General features: G+C 40.3%; 1 protein-coding gene and 1 long non-coding RNA gene across 5 annotated transcripts in view; one reads left to right on the plus strand and one right to left on the minus strand.

The window, feature by feature from the left end:
• Nucleotides 1-6580: 6580 nt before the first annotated feature.
• Nucleotides 6581-17764, minus strand: LOC135302733 (uncharacterized). Of its 3 annotated transcripts, none has more exons than XR_010364285.1 (4): nucleotides 17646-17764; nucleotides 13647-13816; nucleotides 12969-13110; nucleotides 6581-11754 (listed from the first exon to the last, which is right to left on the minus strand). It is a non-coding gene; the product is annotated as an uncharacterized LOC135302733 (long non-coding RNA). The 3 variants fall into 3 exon arrangements; XR_010364284.1 differs by having other exon boundaries at nucleotides 6581-12866; XR_010364283.1 differs by having other exon boundaries at nucleotides 6581-13110.
• A 100-nt stretch (nucleotides 17765-17864) lies between these two features.
• The window catches only part of PPP4R3A (protein phosphatase 4 regulatory subunit 3A), a 41581-nt gene continuing 37911 nt past the window's right edge, over nucleotides 17865-21534 (plus strand). Inside the window, exon 1 of one of the 2 annotated variants that reach the window (XM_064423564.1) lies at nucleotides 17865-18988. In XM_064423564.1, the coding sequence (XP_064279634.1) occupies nucleotides 18847-18988 (142 nt within the window). In that variant the 5' untranslated portion in view covers nucleotides 17865-18846. Of the gene's footprint in view, nucleotides 18989-19466; nucleotides 19523-21534 lie in introns of those variants that run through there. The other variant, XM_064423565.1, reaches the window with a different exon arrangement.

Raw genomic sequence — 21534 nt, forward strand, 5'->3', positions numbered from 1 at the left:
ATTAACTAAAAAGCAGTCTCTGCAGTGGCTCTGCCTCTAAGTATATGTCATAATTCAGAGTGCTGGTTATTAAACAGGTGTGGCTATCTAGTGATAGAGACAATTGTTTTCAATTATTACATCTTGAAGATGAAAAAACTGTAAAAGCAAATACCTGTGTACAGTCACCTTCACGAGCGATAAGGGAAGCCTTTTTTTCCCTAAGGCAGGTGCAGAATTTAAACCTACTTTTGTCATGAAGTGTGGCATGACAGCTACACAGAAAAAGCTCCTGCATTAGTCAGTCTTTACACACATTTTGTTAATACTGTTTTACCAGAAACATGTTCTCTGCAGAAACATTAATTCTTCCTGTTAGTAAGTTCTGAGTGAAGTTCCAGGTAGAATACTTGATAAAGAGACAAGACTTGTAGAAAGCAGTAGTAATGTTCTTAATTAGTTGTGTAGCTGGCAGAATCAAGCACAATCCTTCACCTAGGTGAAGAGCAGCAGGCTCCAAAGTGTTACAGTGATACCAACACACAAACAAGGGAAGTGCAGTCTGTGACTGTGCTAACATGAGCAGTCATGCTTCACTACTTGCTGAGAGGTCATCAAAGACATAGCAAGCTCATCAGTCATATACCATATATTCCTTGTTCATCTGCTACATAATGCAGATGGCTGTAATTAAATAACTCATGTATTGTCACTGTATGAATTGAATCTTGACAGACTGTCCCTTTTCCCCTTCCATTTGTTGTAGTGTGCTAAGTGTAATATATTAGCATAACATTGGCTTATAGAGATGACAGGAAAATATAGATTTAATTCAGCTGTATTTTAATCTCTTCACGAAAAATAGCCTGTGTAAGGAGAGAATGCTTTAGAAGTCACTTTCTGTGACAGCACAGTGATTCACCAGTCCAACAGCTGATTTTAATTGACTGTTTTTGTACTATATTTTACCATGAAGGAGAATAAAATGTGTCATTATTTTTGTGTGGTGGAAGTTCTGTAAGAATCAAAATCCACTGCTCTTCTGCTATACTAAGAAACCTATCAAGTTCAATGTACATACATAAATTTCACTGAGGGAGGTGAGTACTGATGCTTTAGGAAGAAGGAAATTGTGTATAAAAGATTGTTGAAATCAATGGGAATTTTGCCATTATTTTTGCTGTGCTTTGAGTTGAGCCCTGTGTTTTCCAACCTATAGATAAGTCTACAGATACAAAGCCCTTTATTCTTGTAGAACCTTGAATTTATTACATGTAAGTATCCACTCCAGTGACCACTGCATGATAATGTACATGGTATCTCTTAAAGTATGTTAGCAAAAATAATTCTACTTTGTTAACTTCTCTGTTTGCTTTGAAAAGATTCTTTTTTTCCCCTTGCCAATTTCCTCTGAAAGTGTTTCTTTAGGTGTATGCCAAAGCAAGAGATGTGATTGAAGTACTGAACCTCAATTCCACTGTGTATCATCTTAAGCAGAACAACTTTTGCTTCTCTTCATGTGATTATTTATTTCTAATTTGTTGCCTGTATTTCAGTTTTGTATGTTTGGAAACATTTGCCACATCTGAGACTAACAGCAAGTGTTGTCAGTTTGTACTGTGATCATTTGGGAGCTGTGCATCTAACCATTTTAAGTAAGTCAAAATCTGACAGGTTGGAAATAAAGACGGTAAATATTTTAAAATCAATGGAGGTCAGCTGCCAAAAAAATTCAAGTAAGTGGTGTAAAATATCCTTTAAATCTGCAAGGAAAAGTTTGCTTGTCATTGTACACAACTTCAAGAAGATTTGATTTCTTCAAGGAATTGATTAAAAAATATCCTTATTGTATGAAGAAGTGCCAGGCCATTGCATATATAGAGCAGTGTACGTAAATTTTAAATGTATAAGCTGGAGTGTGTGACACCAGTAATGCAGTCAGAGTAAAATTCAGGTAATAGATAACTATGAATCCTTTCATAGTGATGAAGGACTGGGTGCCAGTCCCCATTCTACCACAAAGAGAATGATTTGACCTTTGTATTTAGAGCCCCTCTTCAGTCCCCTCCAAACTGAGTGTGCCTGAAAAGGCTGCTTCATCCAGCCCATGTGGCCAGGTTACCTTTGCCTGATGCAGAGGGCTTTGAGTGTTCACCTCACCCTTGGAACACATTGGTGTTGCTGCATAGGCAGACACTGCTGTATTTGAAAAATTACATTTGGTATAGTTGACATTACATGGCAGTTCAGTTTAGCAGAGTGATACAGAAATCAGTTGAAATCACAGCACAAGCATAATTAGTTGTGATATTCAGATGCAATTAAATCTCTGTTGTAGTGTGATTGTCATTACTGGTCCCTCTATGCTCACTGTCATGACACTGGGCATCCCCAGTGACCTGGAAAGAATAAATGGATGAAAGCCAGTCCAGGCCTGTTGCACTCTTCAAAATGGATCATTTGTCTAATTATTATGTTTTATGTTGTGACAAGCTACTTGTGCACTGCCCCACCACCCCCACCCCCATTCCCCAGTGTGGCTCTGGCTGGCTCACAAAGGCATTGCTCTTTATTAATAGTTTTGGAACTTGATGATTCACTGATGCAACTATCTGTAACCAAAAGCAAGGTTACGATCCAGTTTACCTGATATCAAAGTAAGTTCAGCTTCCTTTATATTACATTATTCCCTGACCTCCCTGGGGTTTGCCCTTCTTTGACCTCTCCTCCACTGCAGTTGTGTGTGGGTTGGTTGCACAGCTGAACTGCCAAAACCCCTGCTGAGTCCAGCAGTCAGTGCGTGTTGGTATCATGCATGGCTTTGCTTCCTTGAGCAACAGTAATAGACTTACAGAAGTCCTTGCTGAATCATGTCACCACACAGCTCAGGATGCTACAAGCAGCCTGATCTTGTTGTGAATAGCAAGAGATAGCAGCAGGTACTGCTCTGTGAGCAGCAGCTCCTGCCTCACATTTCTGCTGAGCTTGTAACCTAAGCTTTTAAACTCATAACAATTTCAATTTGAATGCATAAGCATTTCCCATTTATTTCAAGCATGCATATAAATGTGGTTATAGCTGTCTATAAACAAATAGGCCCTAAATTGTTGGGTTTTTTTCTCTCTGTTAAATGCTTTTAACATTGACATATAATCATTTGAGAAATCACTATAGAGGCATGTGGATCTGGTGCTGGGTGATATGGTTTAGTGATTTAGGGGTTACAGTGATAGTGCTGGGTTTACAATTGAACTTCATGATCTCAGAGGTTTCTTCCAACCCTGACAATTCTGTGATTCTATAGTATATTAACATGTTGTCAAATACAAGGGGATTATTAGCACTTCAAAATCTTTTGTGAGTTCACAAGTCACTTCAGTACCTCATTTTCTTTAGTGTTTATTCTGCTAATTCTTGGCTAATTGCTCTTTTGTCTCTGAGTTTTTACTTATTCCTTTTACTTCACTTTCCCTGATGCAACACTCCCTTTCAGCCAATTTCTACTCTTCAGGCATAGCTTGTACACCACTTTTCCCCACAACTTTGTTTAAGGCAGAGGCCCCTCAGATTTTGTCTCTTTCAGAAAGAAGCTGACTCTTTTTATATTGCTCTTACTGACAGGTGATTTCCATGCCTGCCAATACTACAAGTCTAGTAAATTTGTAACATTCTTATCTTCTGTCAACTGATAGTCCTGGTGAAGTTTAAAAGAGCCTTGTTGTAAACAACCCTTTCCAGCAAGGCAACAGTTCCTATTCCACCTGGACACAGTTACTGCCCCTCACTCAAGTACACAACTTCTTAAGTAGCTGGTGCTTAGCAGATCACTGAATAGGTCAAATTAATAGAATGGAAGCCAAGTGAATGCAAGTAACAGAGATCAGTACATAAACAGAATCTGACTAAGAAAAAAATGTGTATGGTTTGATATTTATTGTGTGGAAAAAATGTGGATTTTGGTGGGGTATGTCTTGTAAAGAAAGTTATTTCTATTGGTAAAAGTTTGCACGATAAATTGCTTAGGAGGAGATTGTCTTAGTTACTAAGATAAACATCTCTCACCCAGACTAGAGAAGGGTAATTTTGCAGTAATTCTTCACTAGTTAAAGTCTTCACTAGTTAAAGTTGGAGTTTACCCTGACTGACCATTTGTTGAAAAGACAAGCACATGGTATTAACCGTGTTCAAATCACTACGGAAACCAGTGTCTAGATACTAGAACTTAACATTCTACATCAGTAGGAAAAAATACTTCAACTACATATTTCCTAAAGATTACAGCATTTATGAATGCAGGTCCCTTTAGGAAATTTGCAAAATTTATGCACTTATATCCCAAAGAACACCTTTGAAAATCCCAGCTCTCAGAGGAGACAAAATCCTGTCCCATGCATCTGATGTGATGTGAGCTACACGTAACCCATTGGGGGAGGCAGGAAGGAGTTCAGGGTGTTCTTGACACAGCAGTCCTTTATCCTATGCTGAGCAAGCACCCTGCTGCTGATCACAGTAACACCAGGACTTACAGCTGATCATGATGGGAGTAGGTGACCTATCAAGATGTTTATATAGCATGCATACCTTCCAGGAATACTAAAATCTTGATAGTCACTTTATTAGTTTCAGGCTCAGTTTTAGTTTCAGTGATACCTGTCTGACCTTTCTGCCTCTTAAAGGAAAAACAAGCAATTGTGCTGTTGCCACTGATGCTTGTCTTGCATAGTTTGCTGTGGCTGGAATTCTGGCTGAAATTGTTCCCTCCCACCCATAGAGGATGAGTCCATCCTCTGTGTATGAGCCCTTCATTCTGGATTATCACTCACTGCACTTTGCAGTGACTTTGCAGCCTAGTCATTGAACTCTGGTCTTGAGACTATTGTTATTAGTCACTGAAGTAGGAAATCAAAACCAGTTCCAGCCATCAGCCAGGAACTTAGGACACTCTTCCTGCTGCAGTGTTACAGGTTGAACCACCAAGCTTCCTCACACATGCTCTGTTTCTGGCTTCATTTCCCTGTGTAAATGCCCATGAGAAAGTATTTTTGCAATAGGAAAGATGGAGACAGTAACATCTTCACTCAGCTTTATAAGCTAACAGTCAGGATTGTCTCTTGAGAAAAGGGTTTGGACTCAGGCTGTGAAGAAAGTTGAACACAGGGCTTGATCTTTCTGGGTGGGTGAGTGCTCTGACTAGTAGAGTTGTACTGCCAACAACCAGCACACCCAGCAACAGCTGGTTTTGGAAAACTAAAATAGCTGCACACACATTTTAAAACTGAAGAGGGGCACCTAGGATTCCTTTTATCTAACTCCATGTGCCAACAAAACAGATCCCCTTAGGAAATTGATGTGCCACTCCACTTACATTTGGATCCTTCTTAACTTTTGTGGGAGCTGGGAGGTTCCTTGCATAGGCCACAGCAGGCTTGGTAATGCTCAGACAAGGGTTGAAAACACACAATGGCAAAGGAAATGGTCACAAAAGGAAGCACAGGAAATTCCATTTAAACATAAGAAGAAACTACTTCACTGTGAGGATGCTTAAATACCACTTGGGGACTCTCCATCCTTGGAGCTAACTGGACAAGATCCAGAGCAGCCCTTTCTAGTGCATTCTGTTTTGTGCAGGGGAGTTAGACCAGGCAGTCTCCAGAAGTCCCTTCCAACTTCAATTATTCTGTGTTTCTGTGAACACTGAGAATTTGAAGGCCAAACAGAAAGGCAAACTCTGACCCCAGACCCAGCTTTCTGTTCTTGAAACTCAGATAAATCCTATTTTTAGTACCCAAATCCTCACTGAGATCAAAGCAAAGAAAACCAGCTGTGAGAATTTCCTTTACACTTGCATGTATTTTCTTTCATGCATTAACATGGTTAAACTTAAAAAGAAATGCGTGTGGTGTGGGGGTGGATGGGTGTGTGGATGGATGGGTGGGTGTGTGGGTGGATGGGTGTGTGTGTGTGTGTGTGTGTGTGTGTGTTAAAAATGAAACAACAAAAAGAGGGAGGGAGCTGCCTTGTAAGAAAGAATGAAACCCAAGGGCTGGAAAGCTCAGAGCAATTCAAGTCAGAAAGGAAACTTTCAAATCTACACTTTGAACAGATTTTAAAGTGTGAAATAAGTGGAGATGAAAGGGCTACAGACAAAAAAATTGTTAAATATCCTTCCACAGTTACTTTCATTTCCTTGGCTACAGTTTCTAGTTTTTGTCAGCCAAACTGGCAAAGAAGCAGTAACTGGTGTTGTGGAGGGAGAAGGCACAGTTATGATGAAGAAATTTTCCATATTCCATTCACATAGCTTTGAATAGAAGTAAGTTCTAAAGTGTGAATTTTTTTTTTCTTTGGGATTTGCTTAAACTACAGAGTACTAAATACATATCTTTGCATTCTTACTCAATTTCACAGCTTATCTAATGCTTCAAGTGTATTTAATAAACCTTGTTGTTGGCAATCAGTTACTATTGGAAGTGAATGCAAAAGAGGACTGGGATTAAATGGGTAGCTACATGCTGGAATTCTCGGTTTGCAGCAAAGTCATTACATATACAAAATGCATCCATTACAAGTCTTTAAGGGAGAAAAAATGAATTCTGATCAATAGCTTTGCTTCCACATTTTTTAATTCTGAATGGTTGTTCAAATACAAATTTTATTCGGAATAGTTTTGGGAAATGGGAGAGTTAGTTTAGACTGAGTCAAAAAAAGTAATTATTTATTTTACATAGTGTAAAAGATAGTTATATAAAATTTTATTGAAATTCCCTGGTCATCTTTTCTCAGTCCTTGGATAGCATATTAATATATGTCAACAAAGCATTCCTCTACATAATGAAAATTGTTCCAAAAATGTTATTCTTTATGAAACTTCAGGTAAAGGAAATGTCCCTCTTCTGGTTTTGGTTCAATCTTGTTACTTTATTATTATTTCTTATATTCCTTCATATCATCCTCCTGATTTCTTATAATCCTTCATATCATCCTCCAAATAGTCCATTTCTTTCTGGTCTTTCTGTTTGATTCCATGGAGACGTGCATTTAATTACAACATCTCATGAGATGTAGTTCAGAAGGATTGAAGGAAATCAAACTATAGGCATTGAGTGAGATCAGTCTTTTTAAGAATGCCTTCTGATGGAATGGAACAACTTTGATCCAAAAGGGAAATCTTAGATGGGTAGTGGGACATTTCAAGAACTGAAAAATAATCTGAGAACTCTCTTATGCTGATTCATCATAAGGAAAGGTTGTCAGTTTCATCAGTTAAAGAAATAGTAAGTTACTGACAGAGCATGGAAAGGTCATTCAAGAATTTCAGCCATGAAATTCCTCACTTGAAAACTGTGGTGTTTAACCCAACATTTCAATCAACCAGGAGAACAGAAGATGACAGACATGTCACCAGTTTTTAAAAACTACTGATCTCAGGGGTTATCTGAGGAACAATACCCAAGTCTGACTTTCGTGGGTGGCAAACTAATTGAAATTATTGTAAAATAAAACAAGTAGAAATTTGAGTAAATTAAAATATGAAGGAACAATCAATATGGTGTTTGAGAATTGAATTTGTATAGCAGATATTATAATCATGAGGCTGAGCTGGTGATTTTTATGTATTTGGATTTGTAAAATGCTTCTTTAAGAAAGGCACCTCACTAAGAACTTCTGAAGAAATTAACTTCTCATAGAATGGGTGCAAAGATAATCCATGGGCAAACAACTGGATGGGAGATCAAAAAAAAAAAAGATTTTCCACAAATAACAAAGAAAATAGGGTTCCACTGGATCTACAGCTGTCCAGATCCTGCTGTACAAGCTATTCACAAATGACAACATAGAGCTGAATACTGAAGCAGGGAAGTTTGCAAAGATAACAAGTTGTGGATCAAAGTCACAACTAAAGCAGACAGCAAGGAGTTGAAGAAAATTTTAACCAATGCTGAGCAACCAGACAGTAAAACCTCATATAATGTATGCTTATCAAATTCAAACACAGGCACTTGAAAGAAAAATACAAAACAGAGACCTCTTAGCTGTAACTATTCATGAAAGGGATTTGAATAGGCAACACCATGCCCTGTGGCAAGAAAAGACAAACTGAACATTGCAATTATTTCCTTATGAAAATACTAGAGAACAAACCAGGAAAACATTATGATGCTGTTGTACCAACCTTGAATCTCAAATACATGCACTTCTGCTTATTATCTCCAAGACCAGTGTAGTAGCACTAGATAAGATACAGGTTCAGTTAAGCAGTATGGATCACAAATAAGGAATAGGTTCTATACAAGGGAAACCAAATACCACATTTCTTCATGGAAAAAAGATGATTAAAGGTGGAGGGAACATAAAATCAGTCCTATAACTATGGTGATTCATTGTTTCTTAGAAGCAGAAAAGCTGTATTGGAACCAAACAAAAGGAAACACTTTCTTTTAAACATCACCTAGTTGTACAGAATGCTGAAACAGATGGACTTTTGATCTGACCAGTGTCTTACTGCCAGGTCTTACTGTCTTGTGACTGACACCTTTTCTCTGACTGTGTTCAGTGTCGTGTTGAGGCAACATCAGTTGAGCAATATGAGAAGCTCAGTATAAAAATAACATCCTTTTCAAAGTATTCTTTCCATTTGTATCCACCACCCCTCTCTACTGTGACAGGCATTGCCAATAGCTAAAAATATGCAAGCACATAAATAACATCAGCGCCTATCATGTGGCTGTGATCTGCTTGTACCATACTTGTCCACGTCATTTCTGTTACCACTTTTACCAATTCGTAATTGGCAACTGCTCCTCCCAAGTACTCTGGTAAAAGTATGGCCTTGCCACATACACTGAAAACAAACAAAATCTGGCTTTTTTTTACCTTAAATGTAGAACCATGAACTCTTCAAAGACAGAGGAATCAATGAAATGGTCTTGTGATCATTACTGTAGGAGCATTACAGAAGGAAAAAGCCAGTTTTGAAATGAGTGGTTCCGAGATAAATTCAAACAAGTCCCTTTATACCTTCACACTAGATTAATAGGCAGGAGGAGCAAATTTTGCAATTCAGATGTATCTGTCAGTGCAATCATGGTATTTACTGCATTCTTTTAAATGGCTATCTTTGCTTTGGAAGTTACTAATTTATTTTCACAACACAGCCATCTATTGGGTAAATCTATAACAATTGTGATTATCCCAAAAACCTTGTATATTTGGGATATGATAGCATATATTATGACATAGAAGAGTGGCAGCATATGTAGGAAATCAATTAATTGTATTCCTCCAGTACCACTGACTGCTAAACTGTGGCTACAGAAAGATACATAAAATGAAAATGGTTTTCCTCTCCTCAAAGAAATGCGGTTAAGAAAGCTAAGACACCATTAGGTGGTGCCTAGGGATTGATGTAGAAAGAGAAGCACTTCCTGCACATTCATTTTTCCAAAAAAACCATGAGCCTGTCTATTCTTATGTGCACGTTTATCTGAAGAAATTGTCAACAACAGCCTACAAATTTCTTCAAGGAGAATGCACTGTGCAGAAATGAAATAAATCAACAGCAAAATCAGACACTAGACTGAAAAAGTGCATTAAATGAGTCTATTTTTAATACATGCTAAAATATGCCTTTTGCTATTTAGGATGAATAAATTAAACTACTATTTTCCATGTAACCCTATGACCTCCTAGGGGGTTATTTTCAGTACAGTGTTGTAGAGGGGAAAAAAATCCCTCAGGATCTCTAAGTTCTTCTGCTATGAAAGATCTGAACTGAGATAGCTGGAGGCAAGAAACAGCATAGTTCCCAATTCTGATACCATTCAGTGTACTACTATTAGAAAAGTGCCATTTAATTGCCATTCCAAAAACATCGCCTCTTTAAATGGCTGAAGTCTTGGTTTGCTAACAAGTTTTTGTTTCATTTTGTGAAATGCATGGATTTTAGTTAAAACTTCTATAAAATTGCATAATTTGTTCTGTGCTTAAAATGCAATTGATTAACAAAACTTGTATCTCCTATTAAACTCATATTTCTGATTTTCCCCCATGCTGTTACTTTTCCCATGCTTATGCCATCATCATGGTTTGTGGCTACATTGGATTCTCTATACAATTATTTTGCAATATTGTCAGGGATCTTCTTTCCCCCTTGCCACTCCTCATGCCTACGAAGAAGCTATACTGAACTAAATGACAAGCTTGTGTGCTGGAATCACCAAAATGTGATTGGGAAAGTTCCTGGGAAAACTGAGAATGATATTTGCAATGTGGAGAAGAAAAGCATCATACATGGGATAAACCAGGGACTGATACATGCCAATTGATAGGGGAAGGCTTTCAAGGCAAGCATAAAACAGAAAAGAGAAGAATAGAAAAAAACCTCTGAAAATGTATTTGGCTTGAGGGGGAACCAAGTTGTGCAGGACCTTGCAAGCACAGAGATTAATTCCATAGCAGGGGACATGGTACAGCAGAGATTTCAAACAAGTGATAGCTATGAGCAGGATGGCAGGTGAGAACACAACCTAAGCACAACTCATTTGGGTGTGCTGAAAGGAATTGGCAGGAACACAGTAGAGATATAAAGAGGGCAGCTATATGAGTAAAGGAGGGAGATGAGCTTGATTGGATCCATGGTTTCCTCGGTGAGAAGGTCAGGGAAGGGATTTAGGGCTGGTCCATGTCATATAAAAGGTAACAGGAAAGTATAAATCATAATCCCTATGATTTGGGATTATAAGAAGTGAGAAGCACAGAGGAAAGCAGGAAGGGATCAAGGTTTCAGCTTTACTGACTGGAATTAGTCTTGTTTTTCTTTATCTCTAGTTGCCCCAGAATACTCTCATGGCTGCAAAGCACTGTAAGATCTTTAGGTGATCAAGGCTGTTTCAGGGGACCTCAGCAAATGCCAGCTGACATTCCTGTTGTCCCCATACAAGTACATTAAATTGAATGGCTGTATTATACCACATATCTGAAATTGGAATGTCTTGACATCAGGGAACCTCAAACACCTATCTACCAGAGAACAGGTGTTTACAAGATTTTTTTTATGCAGAAGATTTCAGACAATTTAAAGAATTCTCATCATACTCTTTTAGTCAGTATTAAACACAAATAAACATATAGATCTGTGATATATTCTTATTATATGTTCTCTCATTATTATTTTCTCAAGTTCTGTCACTAATGAAAGCCATAAACATCACAAATGAATCCTGCATCTTAATTAGTTTAGACAATTGTTAGTGAATATTTAATATCTACAATTCTAATAATATAATAACTAATTTCTATATAGTGACAAGCTGCAATGATGATTAATGAAATGGTATGCACTTACACTGTCTTTGGTAGTAATGCCCAAGTGTGGTCCTAGTTGTATTTATTTAGGGCTATTCATTCTCCCTGTGGATTTAGCCCCACGGTCCTGCACCAGCCAGTGCACAGCAGTCGTGTCACTGCCATCACCCCACACTTCATCACTCTGGGGTGTGAAACTGCCAGACCCCCTTTGCACCTCACTGCTCCAGCCCCTCCTGGCACACACACCATTCCCAACCTCCTTCCTCCTGCACATCCGCTGATAATCCCCACATGCCTCTGATGCCTTTGCCCATTAGTCACAGAAGTGTCTGACTGGAGAGCTCTGCTTCAAGGCCACCCATGCTCTGCAAGAAACACTCCTAGTAGATTAGTACATTGGGCTACTAAGTGTGACTGCAGCATCAATGCTTCCTTGCAGCAGAGCCTTCTGTCACTTTCTTCAATGAGCTGTGAAAAAAGAAAAATTATTCTTGTTTTGACCATCCCACCTACTTGATCCTCAGTTCTTGTATTGGAGGGGACATTAAACAACTGACCCTTGCTAACTTTGTTCGTGCTTTTCAAGATCTTACAGATGTTTGCCAAATCCTGTCTCGGGTGTGAGCCCAAATCCTATCTCTGGTATCAACCAGAAGAGAGGTAGCGTATATGGGAAAAGAGAAGGCTAGGCTGAGAATGTAGAATCAGAGGAATGTCTGTGCTGCTACTGAGGCAAACCCATTCCATAACAATTTAGGTTGTTTTTCTAGGTAACAATAATAGCAAAACTTCTAGTTTTGTATTTGGTCTACTTAGCTTTGCTTTTAGCTAGAGCAGGGGTGGAAAGTGAGAACAGTGCACATTTCCCTTCCTAACCGCAGAGCTCATCCACAGAGCCTGGTGTCAGGTTCTCACCTCTGCTTTGTTGGCTTCATATGCAAAATGGAAGACACTAGAACCAGCTAAGGTAATTAGTAAAGCAATCTCTCAAGTAGTTGGATGTGCTCTCCAACATGCAACTTGCATCACAATCATTCCTGTTCTCTGCAAGTCTTGAATTACTTGCATCTCTAAGACCATCATTGTCACAAACATTGAAGTGACTCATATATTTTAAAATTGGAAAAACCAAACTTATATTTAAATTGCTGACAGTACAATGGCTGATTCTAAATTACTTTCTTAAAAAAAAAACTTACCTGCATACTTTTTTTTTTTCAGGACATTTTTTCAGGTTTCTGACCTATTTTTACATTTATTACACTTCATTACATACAGACATATTGGCACATTCACTAGCTGTTGTCCAGAAACCTGATCCTAAATTTACATAGGTCTAGTCCAATCAACACAGATGATTGCTCCAATTGAAGTACCAAGCTGCTGAGACACTGTGTGTGTGTGTAAGGATGAGTGTCCACCTATCTGTGTCCATGTGCTGTTGTCTTGTTCTGGCTCTGACAATGTCCCTTCTCCATCCCTTTTGGCCGTTCTCTCCTTTTAGTCTAAATCCACCTATATAGTTCTTATTTTTACAAACTGGAAACACCTTCAGTTCCCACACTCACCTCAGCATGTGCCTAAGGCAATGAGGAATTTATTTGAATGAGAGTATTGCAGCAGATAGTAATTTTTTAGGTGATTAGGTAAAGATATAATAGAAAAATGGAGGTCGTTTTTACCCTTATGGGTTCCTCATGGACTTTCAAAACTTCCTGGAAGCAAAGTTATAATGTAGATCTCATACTTCCTGCCGCTCTGTCCATTGCTTTCTCCAAAGACCATCAAATGTATGGGTTTAAGAGAAGTCTGTTGTAGTCTGAGCTATGGATGAAAATATGGAAACCGTATTTAAAAAAAATACATGGGAGCAAAAGTTAGGAAAAGGAAGTCTACCATAGAAAAAGGAAAAAGGGACTCAATACCACTTACTAAAACTTTACAAATAGAGTCAACAGGCAAAATAATACAAGTAAAAACATAAATATGTACTGCATAGGGACAGCCAGCACAATTCAGATGTCTTGGAGTTCCCCTCGCAGAAGGAGGGGAATTTTCACTGCTGGATGAATAAATGATGCAGGCATGTTTTCTGCATCAGCAGTGCTTTGAAATTCTTCTGTCTGTTGATAATGAGGCCTACATATTTAGATAAAGAGTAGCATTTTCAGAGAGGCATACAGGAATTCAAAACACATACAGACTTTGCATGACTGTGCAGTTGCAGAGAACTCTTAAAAGGAAGCACTGCGAAAATTAAGATGACAATAGGGCCTGAAAGAAAAGAGATGACATTTCTGTTGAGAGGATTCATATGCACATTATATAGGAGGAAGAGTTCCAGAATCTTAACTGCTGACCTTCACAGGTTCATGTTTGTGGTTCAGGTACAAGAACTGAGCTACTGCTTCTCAGGGATCTGTGGCAGGATGTGAAAGTTGAGTGGCAGCATCTGAGACGTGATTCAGAGGGTGTGGCTGCAAAAAAGTGCATGCTGCAGGAATCAGATTTTGGAGTGTGACAAATGGATCTGCAAAAAAAAAAAAAAAAAAAAAAAAAAAAGGACTTCAGAGCAGTCCTTTCAGATCTATTTCAATTTCTTAAAATTTGTTAACCACAAGGACACGAGAATTATAGAATATGGCATTAAAGCTACTTTTATTCCTGATGTTACATTCTTCCAGAGTGTGCTAGTTTACAGTCTGTCCAAAAGACATATGATTTTTTATAGGATCTTACATACACAGAGCAGTATCAGAAGTTTGTGTTGGGTTGCTTGTTGACTATGCAGCCCTGCTTCTTTCAGAGCTGCCTTACCATTTATTCCCACAGATGTGGCCCTATATTTGGCTGTATCTGAAGGGTCCTGTTAGGAGATGTAGGTCAGAGCACAGTCAGGCCACAATCTGCCTGAGCTGCTCATCCATCAGGTCTTTAAAAAACACTGTTTACAGTTCAAAATTTTAAGTGAAAGTGTCATTGCTTGCCTTAAATTACTAATTTAATCACTAATGAGCTCACAGACATTTGTGAAGCTGGAATAAGCCAGAAGCAGCTGCCAGTAACCTTCCCAGCTGCCCCAGGCTAAGCCATTCTTTCTACATCAGCACCTTCAGGAAGTGAACCTTTCTGTTTCTGACCCTTATGGCCCTATCCATTTCTTGTCATTCTTCCAGGCTCTCTGAGTCATGCACAGCTTTTATGCACAGAGATTTTTCATTGACTTTCTAAACATTACAAGAAATCCTAAACAGCATCAGTCCTACTCTTGACTTCTCACAATCATCTAGCATAATCTCCACAGATCAGTAATTCCTAATAATACCAGTCTCCTCAAATCTGACCCATGCAATGTGAGCTTTCTTCACAGAATAAAATTTTAACTTTCCAGAAAAATACTTGAAAACTATCCCTTATGAACAGCTTTGTAATTTAACAACAAATTAAACATTTTTCTTCCTAAAGCCACATCAGCTGCTACTGCTATAAGCCCATCTTGTAATTCTTTATTGCATTCTGTGTGAGCATTTATTGTCTCTGACTGATGTCAGATAAACCAGTCTACTATTATCTGGGTTCTCACTTGTCCAATTTGAATACTTATAGTCAGTCTTCATGTCTTCCAGAATGTCTGCAATAATTTAAGCTTTATCAAAAGTGAATAAGGTTTCATGCTTCCTGGGATCACACATGCAAGCCTCTTTAGGACTCTCAAATTCAAGTTTTTTAGGACCTGCATACTTGAATATGTTTCCTTCTATGAAAATTTGTTTAGTATTCTAAATAGTGACCAGGAAAGCACTTAGTCATCACCATATGATCTTTCAAGTATAAAACAAATTTATTTATTAAACAATTCTATTTTTTTTGTATCACTATCAATATTTTTTAAATTTTTGATGTAACAGGCCTATAATAATGTTAAGATTTAGGAAACATGAGCTGTTCCTAAAACTACCAACAATGCACAAAATTTCTTGACATCCTTATCCCTTTTTTTTGTGCTTCATAACTTGTAATGATTACTAGGTTTCCTTTTTGTCTACGGTATGTATTTATTTCATACTGCTGTGTTTGCTTCCCCACTACACAAGAAACATTTTTTTTTCTGAATCTCTCCTCTTCTTGATCACAATATTCTGACTCCTTTACAGACATCTTCTTTATAGCCTCCCCCTATTATGATAATTTTTCTATTTATTTTTTTCTTTGCACTCAGTCATTAATTTTCCACAGGTTTTTGGGGTGCAAGTCAGAATACATGCCTTGGGACCAAGAAGACATAGAGAGTGTCCATGTGTGTGTAGTATAGATTGAAACCTTGTTTGCACATACAGAGTATAGCCATATCTATATACTCTGGCAAGCACAGACTTTAATTCTAGCAATAATCTTCACCATGATAAAGTCTGAAGTTGTTAGTTTCCCTAACTTTTTTTTTTTATGTTCAGAAAATAGTTAGCTAGGAGTTTTAGGAGCTCTAATAATGCCTTAGTACATAGAACCAAATTTATATGTGTGACCTGAATTCTTCACAATAACAATGCAATTTTCTTTCCCAAAATTATTATTAGACACTGAAAGAAAAAGTTATTTTGTTCTTTAGTCTTGACTGCTGTACAAGAAAGTAGTTCTCTGTGGTAAACCCAGTTTAGACTTATTCCTATTGCACTGATCTATGTGTAGTTACTTTCCTAGGAATATGAAAGTTTAAAACTGTATTCAACACTCTATCTCATCATTTATTACTCAATTCCTGGTGGGCAAAAGTTTCTGTCAGGGCTAGGTCCTTTATTATTTACAGGAACTAATGGGGCCTAAACCTTTTAACTCAGTTAATAACAACCTCTCCTGATGCCTGAAGATATTTCTTCTGGACACAAGCTTTCAAACTGGTAGAAATGGAGAGAAGGAATTGAGGTGTGACCTGACAGACTTGCTTTCTAACTCATTACTCCAAGAAAAATAAACAGAATGTTTCTTTCTTTCCCAACTACTTTCTAGCATGGGAATTTGCTCTCAATGCCCAACCTTTTTTTCTGGAATGATGGGAGTAGAAATGTTTGAAAAAATAAAATCCTCTTGCCAAACATAATGAGAATTGGGCTAAAACCTGACAAGTAGGTACTGCTGTTGGACTGAACATTCTTCAAAATAACTCAAGGTCCATTAAAAGAAGCTGAGCCCAAAATTTTCATCAAGCAAACTATGCAAACTGAAATCTGATCAAGTTCTTGTTTTCAATTCACAAAAATAAAAACAAACAAATAAACAAACAAAAAAAACCAACAACAAACTGCACTGAGCAGTGTGGTCTCTACTTAATCTGGTGGCCACAAGAGGGTACAATTTGTAAATGGTACGTGAATATAATGGTCCTACAGAGTTTTCTCTAACTGACACCAATCTTTTCTCCAGGCTGGCCTGAGGGAAATTTTGGCAGAGCACCTGGCCAGGAACAGCCCCTGGAGAGCTGCCCAGGCCACCAAGGGAAGGCACGGAGATCTTCTGTGCGTGTGCGGTGTGGGGGCTCCCCTTCAGCCAGGCCCGCAATCCACAGCTCCCAGACATCCCCATCTCTTCAAACGGGTCGCTGCTTTAGCCAAGAGCACCGTGCGGAGAACAACAAGCACAAGATGCTCTCAGCCATGTCCTAGGCACCCAAACAACACTACCGAAGGCTCTTGTGTTCCTCACCAGCCCTTGGGCATCACAGCAAAGGCCAAATGGCTCGGTCTGGGCACATCAGGAATCCCAGAATATTCTGATTTGGAAGGGACCCATCAGGATCATGGAATCCAACTCCTGGCCCTGCACAGATTCCCCAAGAGGCACAGCATGTGCCTGAGAGCATTGTCCAAACACCTCTGAGCTCTGGCAGGCTGCTGTGACCCTGCGAGCTCCTTCAGGAAGCTGTGGATCAATCCTGCCACCGCTGGCTTTCCACAGGGCAAACAGAAGATGGACAAAGGCAAACAGGGCTTGACTAGAGGCTTCCTTGTGATATTAATTAATCCTGGTGAAGGCTGCTGGCTCAAGCCATTCCTCAATACAATTCACTTTGATAAGCGAGTACCAGGACTTGTTCGAAAGCATAAAATAACAGAGTACTCATTGCAGTGAGCTCCCATGTACAGTGTATCTAAATGTACTGTGAAATGCACTCTCTTCTGCAGTGGTGCTGCTGGGGTCCCAAACGCCCCAGTGTTTTCACACATTTTAGGGAAATCTGTCAAACATATGCTCAGCTATTGGCAGCAGCGGCAGAAGCAGAGCCTCCACAGCTTCTGATATGGGAATGCTTTGATCCCATCTATAACTGCGGAGATCCAACAGATATTCAACAAAAAGCTGTTTACTTTGGGATCACTCGGCAAGGTGTGACAGGAGGAGGTAAAAAAAGAGACAAGAAAACCCCAAAGCCGGGGTCAGCCGGCGCCCGCCCCGGCCCGCGGACACGGCGCGGCCACGGCCGCACGCGCGCTCCCCGCGCGGGCCGCTGGCCCTTTAAATGCCGGCGGGCGGCCCGTGCCGCCGCTGGCTGGGAGACCCCGCGCCTCCAGTGAGAGGTGAAACCAAGATGGCGGCCGCGCAGTAACTGAGGCGGAGCCGGGCCGCACCAGCCGTTGCCGATCGCCCCCTCCCTCCGCAGGGCACAGCGTTTCTCTGCTGGCCGGGCCGCCGAACGACTGGAAGCGTAGCCACGTCGCAAGGCGCGCTGGGGAGTCGGGACTGAGCCGCCGCAGCACCGGGAGGAGGAGGAGGAGGAGGAGGAGGAAGAAGAACATGGCGGCGGAGTCAGGCTGGGAGTGAAGCCGCCGCCTGCGACCGGAGCCCATGGGGAAGACGGGGCGCTGAGCTCGGCTGGCCGTTCACCCTGTCGCTGGACGGGCAGTATCTGCAGGCCGCGGGCAGCCGGGCGGGAAGGAGGGCGGCTCCTCGGAGCCCCGCGCTGACGGACGGCGGAGCGAGGGGCTTCGGGCCTGGGCAGCTGCTGCACAATAGAGCCGGGCTACAGGCCGGGGCGAGCGGCCCCTCTCCCGCCTGCCTCCCTTCCTCTGAATCCCTCCGGCCTCACCAGCTTCCCCCCTGTTTTCCTCGGCAGAGCTCCGGCTTCCAGGAACGCTTGCCCCTGTCACGCTGGGCCGGCTGCAGTCCGCCGCCGCTTCCACTACCGTGGATCCCCTTCTCCGGGATCCCTTCTTCACCGCCTCTCCTGCCTGCCCTTCGCCCTGCAAAGAGCCTCTCTCCTCTCTGCGGCTCCCCCTGCCTAGGCTTACTCGCCTTTTGTGCAGCGTCTGACTGTACCTGAAGGAGCAGCTCCCCTTTTCACATCTTCACCTCTTGTTTCTCCCTCTTCCCCAATCCTGCTACCCTCGGTAATGAGGATCCCGTTGGGACACTGAAGAGGAGTAAGAAGAGCTTGCTTGCTGTGCCCGTGTGGGGCTGCTGCCTTCCTTCCCGCTCCCCTCCGCCGAGGGGGGCCTGGCCCCCGAGCAGCCTTGTGCTCCTCCAGCGATCGCCGGCCCGAGTGGTGGCTGCGGCGTGGCAGGCGGCAGGATGACGGACACCCGGCGGAGGGTGAAGGTTTACACGCTAAATGAGGACCGCCAGTGGGATGATCGAGGCACAGGGCATGTGTCCTCTTGCTACGTGGAGAGGCTCAAGGGCATGTCCCTGCTAGTCAGGGCAGAGAGTGATGGTAAGTGTGCGCTGCTGAAGGTACAGTCTTTCCTCGTCCTACCCAGAAAAGGAACTGGGTGTTGCTTTTGTCTGTTGCGTTAATGTTTTGCTGCATAATTCAAATGGTGTTCCTAAAAGCAAGTAGGCGCTAACCAGGGTTCATTCGTGCTAGGCCAAGTGAAAGAAACAGAAGATTGCCATCAAGTGCAGGCATGGTAGGCACTTAGCGAACACACAGTGTTATATGCAAAATGTGTTCGAGTCTCGTCGCAGATCTTGCATGGGTTTGGATATCTACTGGTCTGGTTTCAAAACTGATCACTGGATCTTTCTGGAAGCGATCCCCTCATGAAAGTTGTTCAAAACTTAGGTTTTGATTTTTAGTATTTGTTTTTAGAAGATCGTTGGATGGCTAACACCTTTCTGTTTTCCACCTGCCTTTTTCTTTGGTAGCTTTTAGACTTATGTAAGACATTCTAACAGCTATCAACGGTTTCCAAAGTACAGTTATGGTAGTAAGGACAATGCAATGGACAGAACAGCATTTTCTGAGGTGCCTTTTTTTTTTTTTTAATGAAGTGGGAGTACTCAGCCTTTCAGCAGTTCTAGGTCTTCCTGAAAATAATAAAATGATGGGTTATCAAGTTCTTTCACGGTTTCTGGCAGCATATGTCAGTAGTATATGTTAAGTGGTAATATCTAGCCCTCTAGCTACGTGTTTGGGCTAGTCTTGACTATTGGTCAAGTGAGTTCATGACTGCTGTGATCAGAGATTTTAAAATGTGTACATCACAGTATTAGCCTTGTACCATTCTGCTTTTAAAATCTGTCAGTGCATGATTTACTACTTCATTAGATGTATAGCTACTGTATTTAGTAACTTGAAGATCTAGTTGTAGCTTTTGACTGTCAACAGACCTTGTAATTTTATTTATTAAGATTTTTTATTGCAGGAAGTAGGATGAGAAGCAACTTGAGAATCATTAATCCTTACTTTTTGGGAAAGTTATGATAAACTGTACAATGTGTAATCCCCACAGCAAAGATCATAAACTGATATGGAAGAATCAGTCATCTAAGGAGGATTTTGGTAATTGAGCTTCTGATAAGCCCCCGGAGACATCTTGTAGTTTTTTGAGTATACTTTGAAAGGTTAAACTGACACCTGATGTTTATTTATTTTACAGTGAGAAAGTGCATTTAAATCTTGAGCAGCTTCATATTGCAAGAGAAAACATTCAAAATGGAAACAGATATAGTTTAATTTCAACATGAGGAAAGAATTAATGAAATTATCACTAAATCTTTTGGCTAATTTTTACAGTATGTTTTGTTGTAGATACTGTCCTGGCTGTTGGGGGCATGATTAAAAACTGTTATGTCTCCTATATATTAAAAATCTTCTGTTATTTTAAAAATTCTTTTTAGAAAAGAAATCGAAAGAACTGCAGTTCCTAACCTCCTTATGAAGAGAAAGCTCATTAAAATTGAAACCCATTTATTAACTTTCAGTGGGGTATATGTGCTTCAGACTGATCAGAACCTGAGCTGGACTGTTGTTCCCAGCTCACTTGTAAATAAGTGAATGTCTGTAAGAAGGAAGATACAAATTGGTATTAGAAACTAAAATTAAGTCATTGCTTTATCTTGCATAGCTAAGATACTCTAATCAAAGCAGGAACTGTCTCAAAATTACTAATTGCACCTCATACACAGATATTTATTTGGTAGGATGTACACTTTAGACCTCTACCAAGCTGCATACTTTCTACTTCAAAATATTGAACAATACACAGTTAAAATTCTTAATATAGTAGCTACTATCAGTCCTGGGTAAATGTGTACTCTATTAATAGGGTAGTTTTCCTAACTTGCTTGTGTAGATACCTCATAAAATTTGATTTATATTTTGTTTTCTCCCACTGTCTGTTGTTTGTGGGCTAATTTTGAAGGCAAATAGTCATTTTTACATGTGAGTAAATGATTTGGAAAAAGGTAATGCCATACCTCTGGTTTATATACTGTGCAATTTGTGTTTCCTTGCATGCTTTTTTAAATAAATGAAATAGTTGACTGTGATTTTTAGCTTTTTCCCAGTTAACAAAGACATACAAGTAGTATGAACTGAGTAGTAGAACTGACCTGTACACCATTTGTCTCCATGTTTCCATTGCATTCTTGTATTGTCTTTCTTTGTCAGCTCCTCCTCTTTCCACAATGAAACTTCTTCCTTCCTGCATTTCTAAAGCAGCTTTTGCTAGCCTTTGAGCTGAGATTCATCCTGTGCACACTGGCATATTCTTACTGCCTTACTCCAGGAAGCTGACAGCAAACCTCGGGATCTGCCTGAAGGTGAAGGCTCCATTTCCTGAGTGGGGAGGTCCTGGGGATATGAGCAGTAGTTCCTCGTGTGTGTGGGAAATTCCCACTCCTGTTAAAGGGCACAGATCAACAGCAGAATTAGCAGTGGTTTCCTTGGCTGACCATGTGGGCTAGCATGGATTTTGCAGCTGTGACTTGGTGTAGTAGGCTGCTTTACAAGAGGTTGAGGTTTTATAGTAGTCA

This window comes from Passer domesticus, chromosome 6, assembly GCF_036417665.1.
Source record: "Passer domesticus isolate bPasDom1 chromosome 6, bPasDom1.hap1, whole genome shotgun sequence".
NCBI classification, from domain to species: Eukaryota; Metazoa; Chordata; class Aves; order Passeriformes; family Passeridae; genus Passer; species Passer domesticus.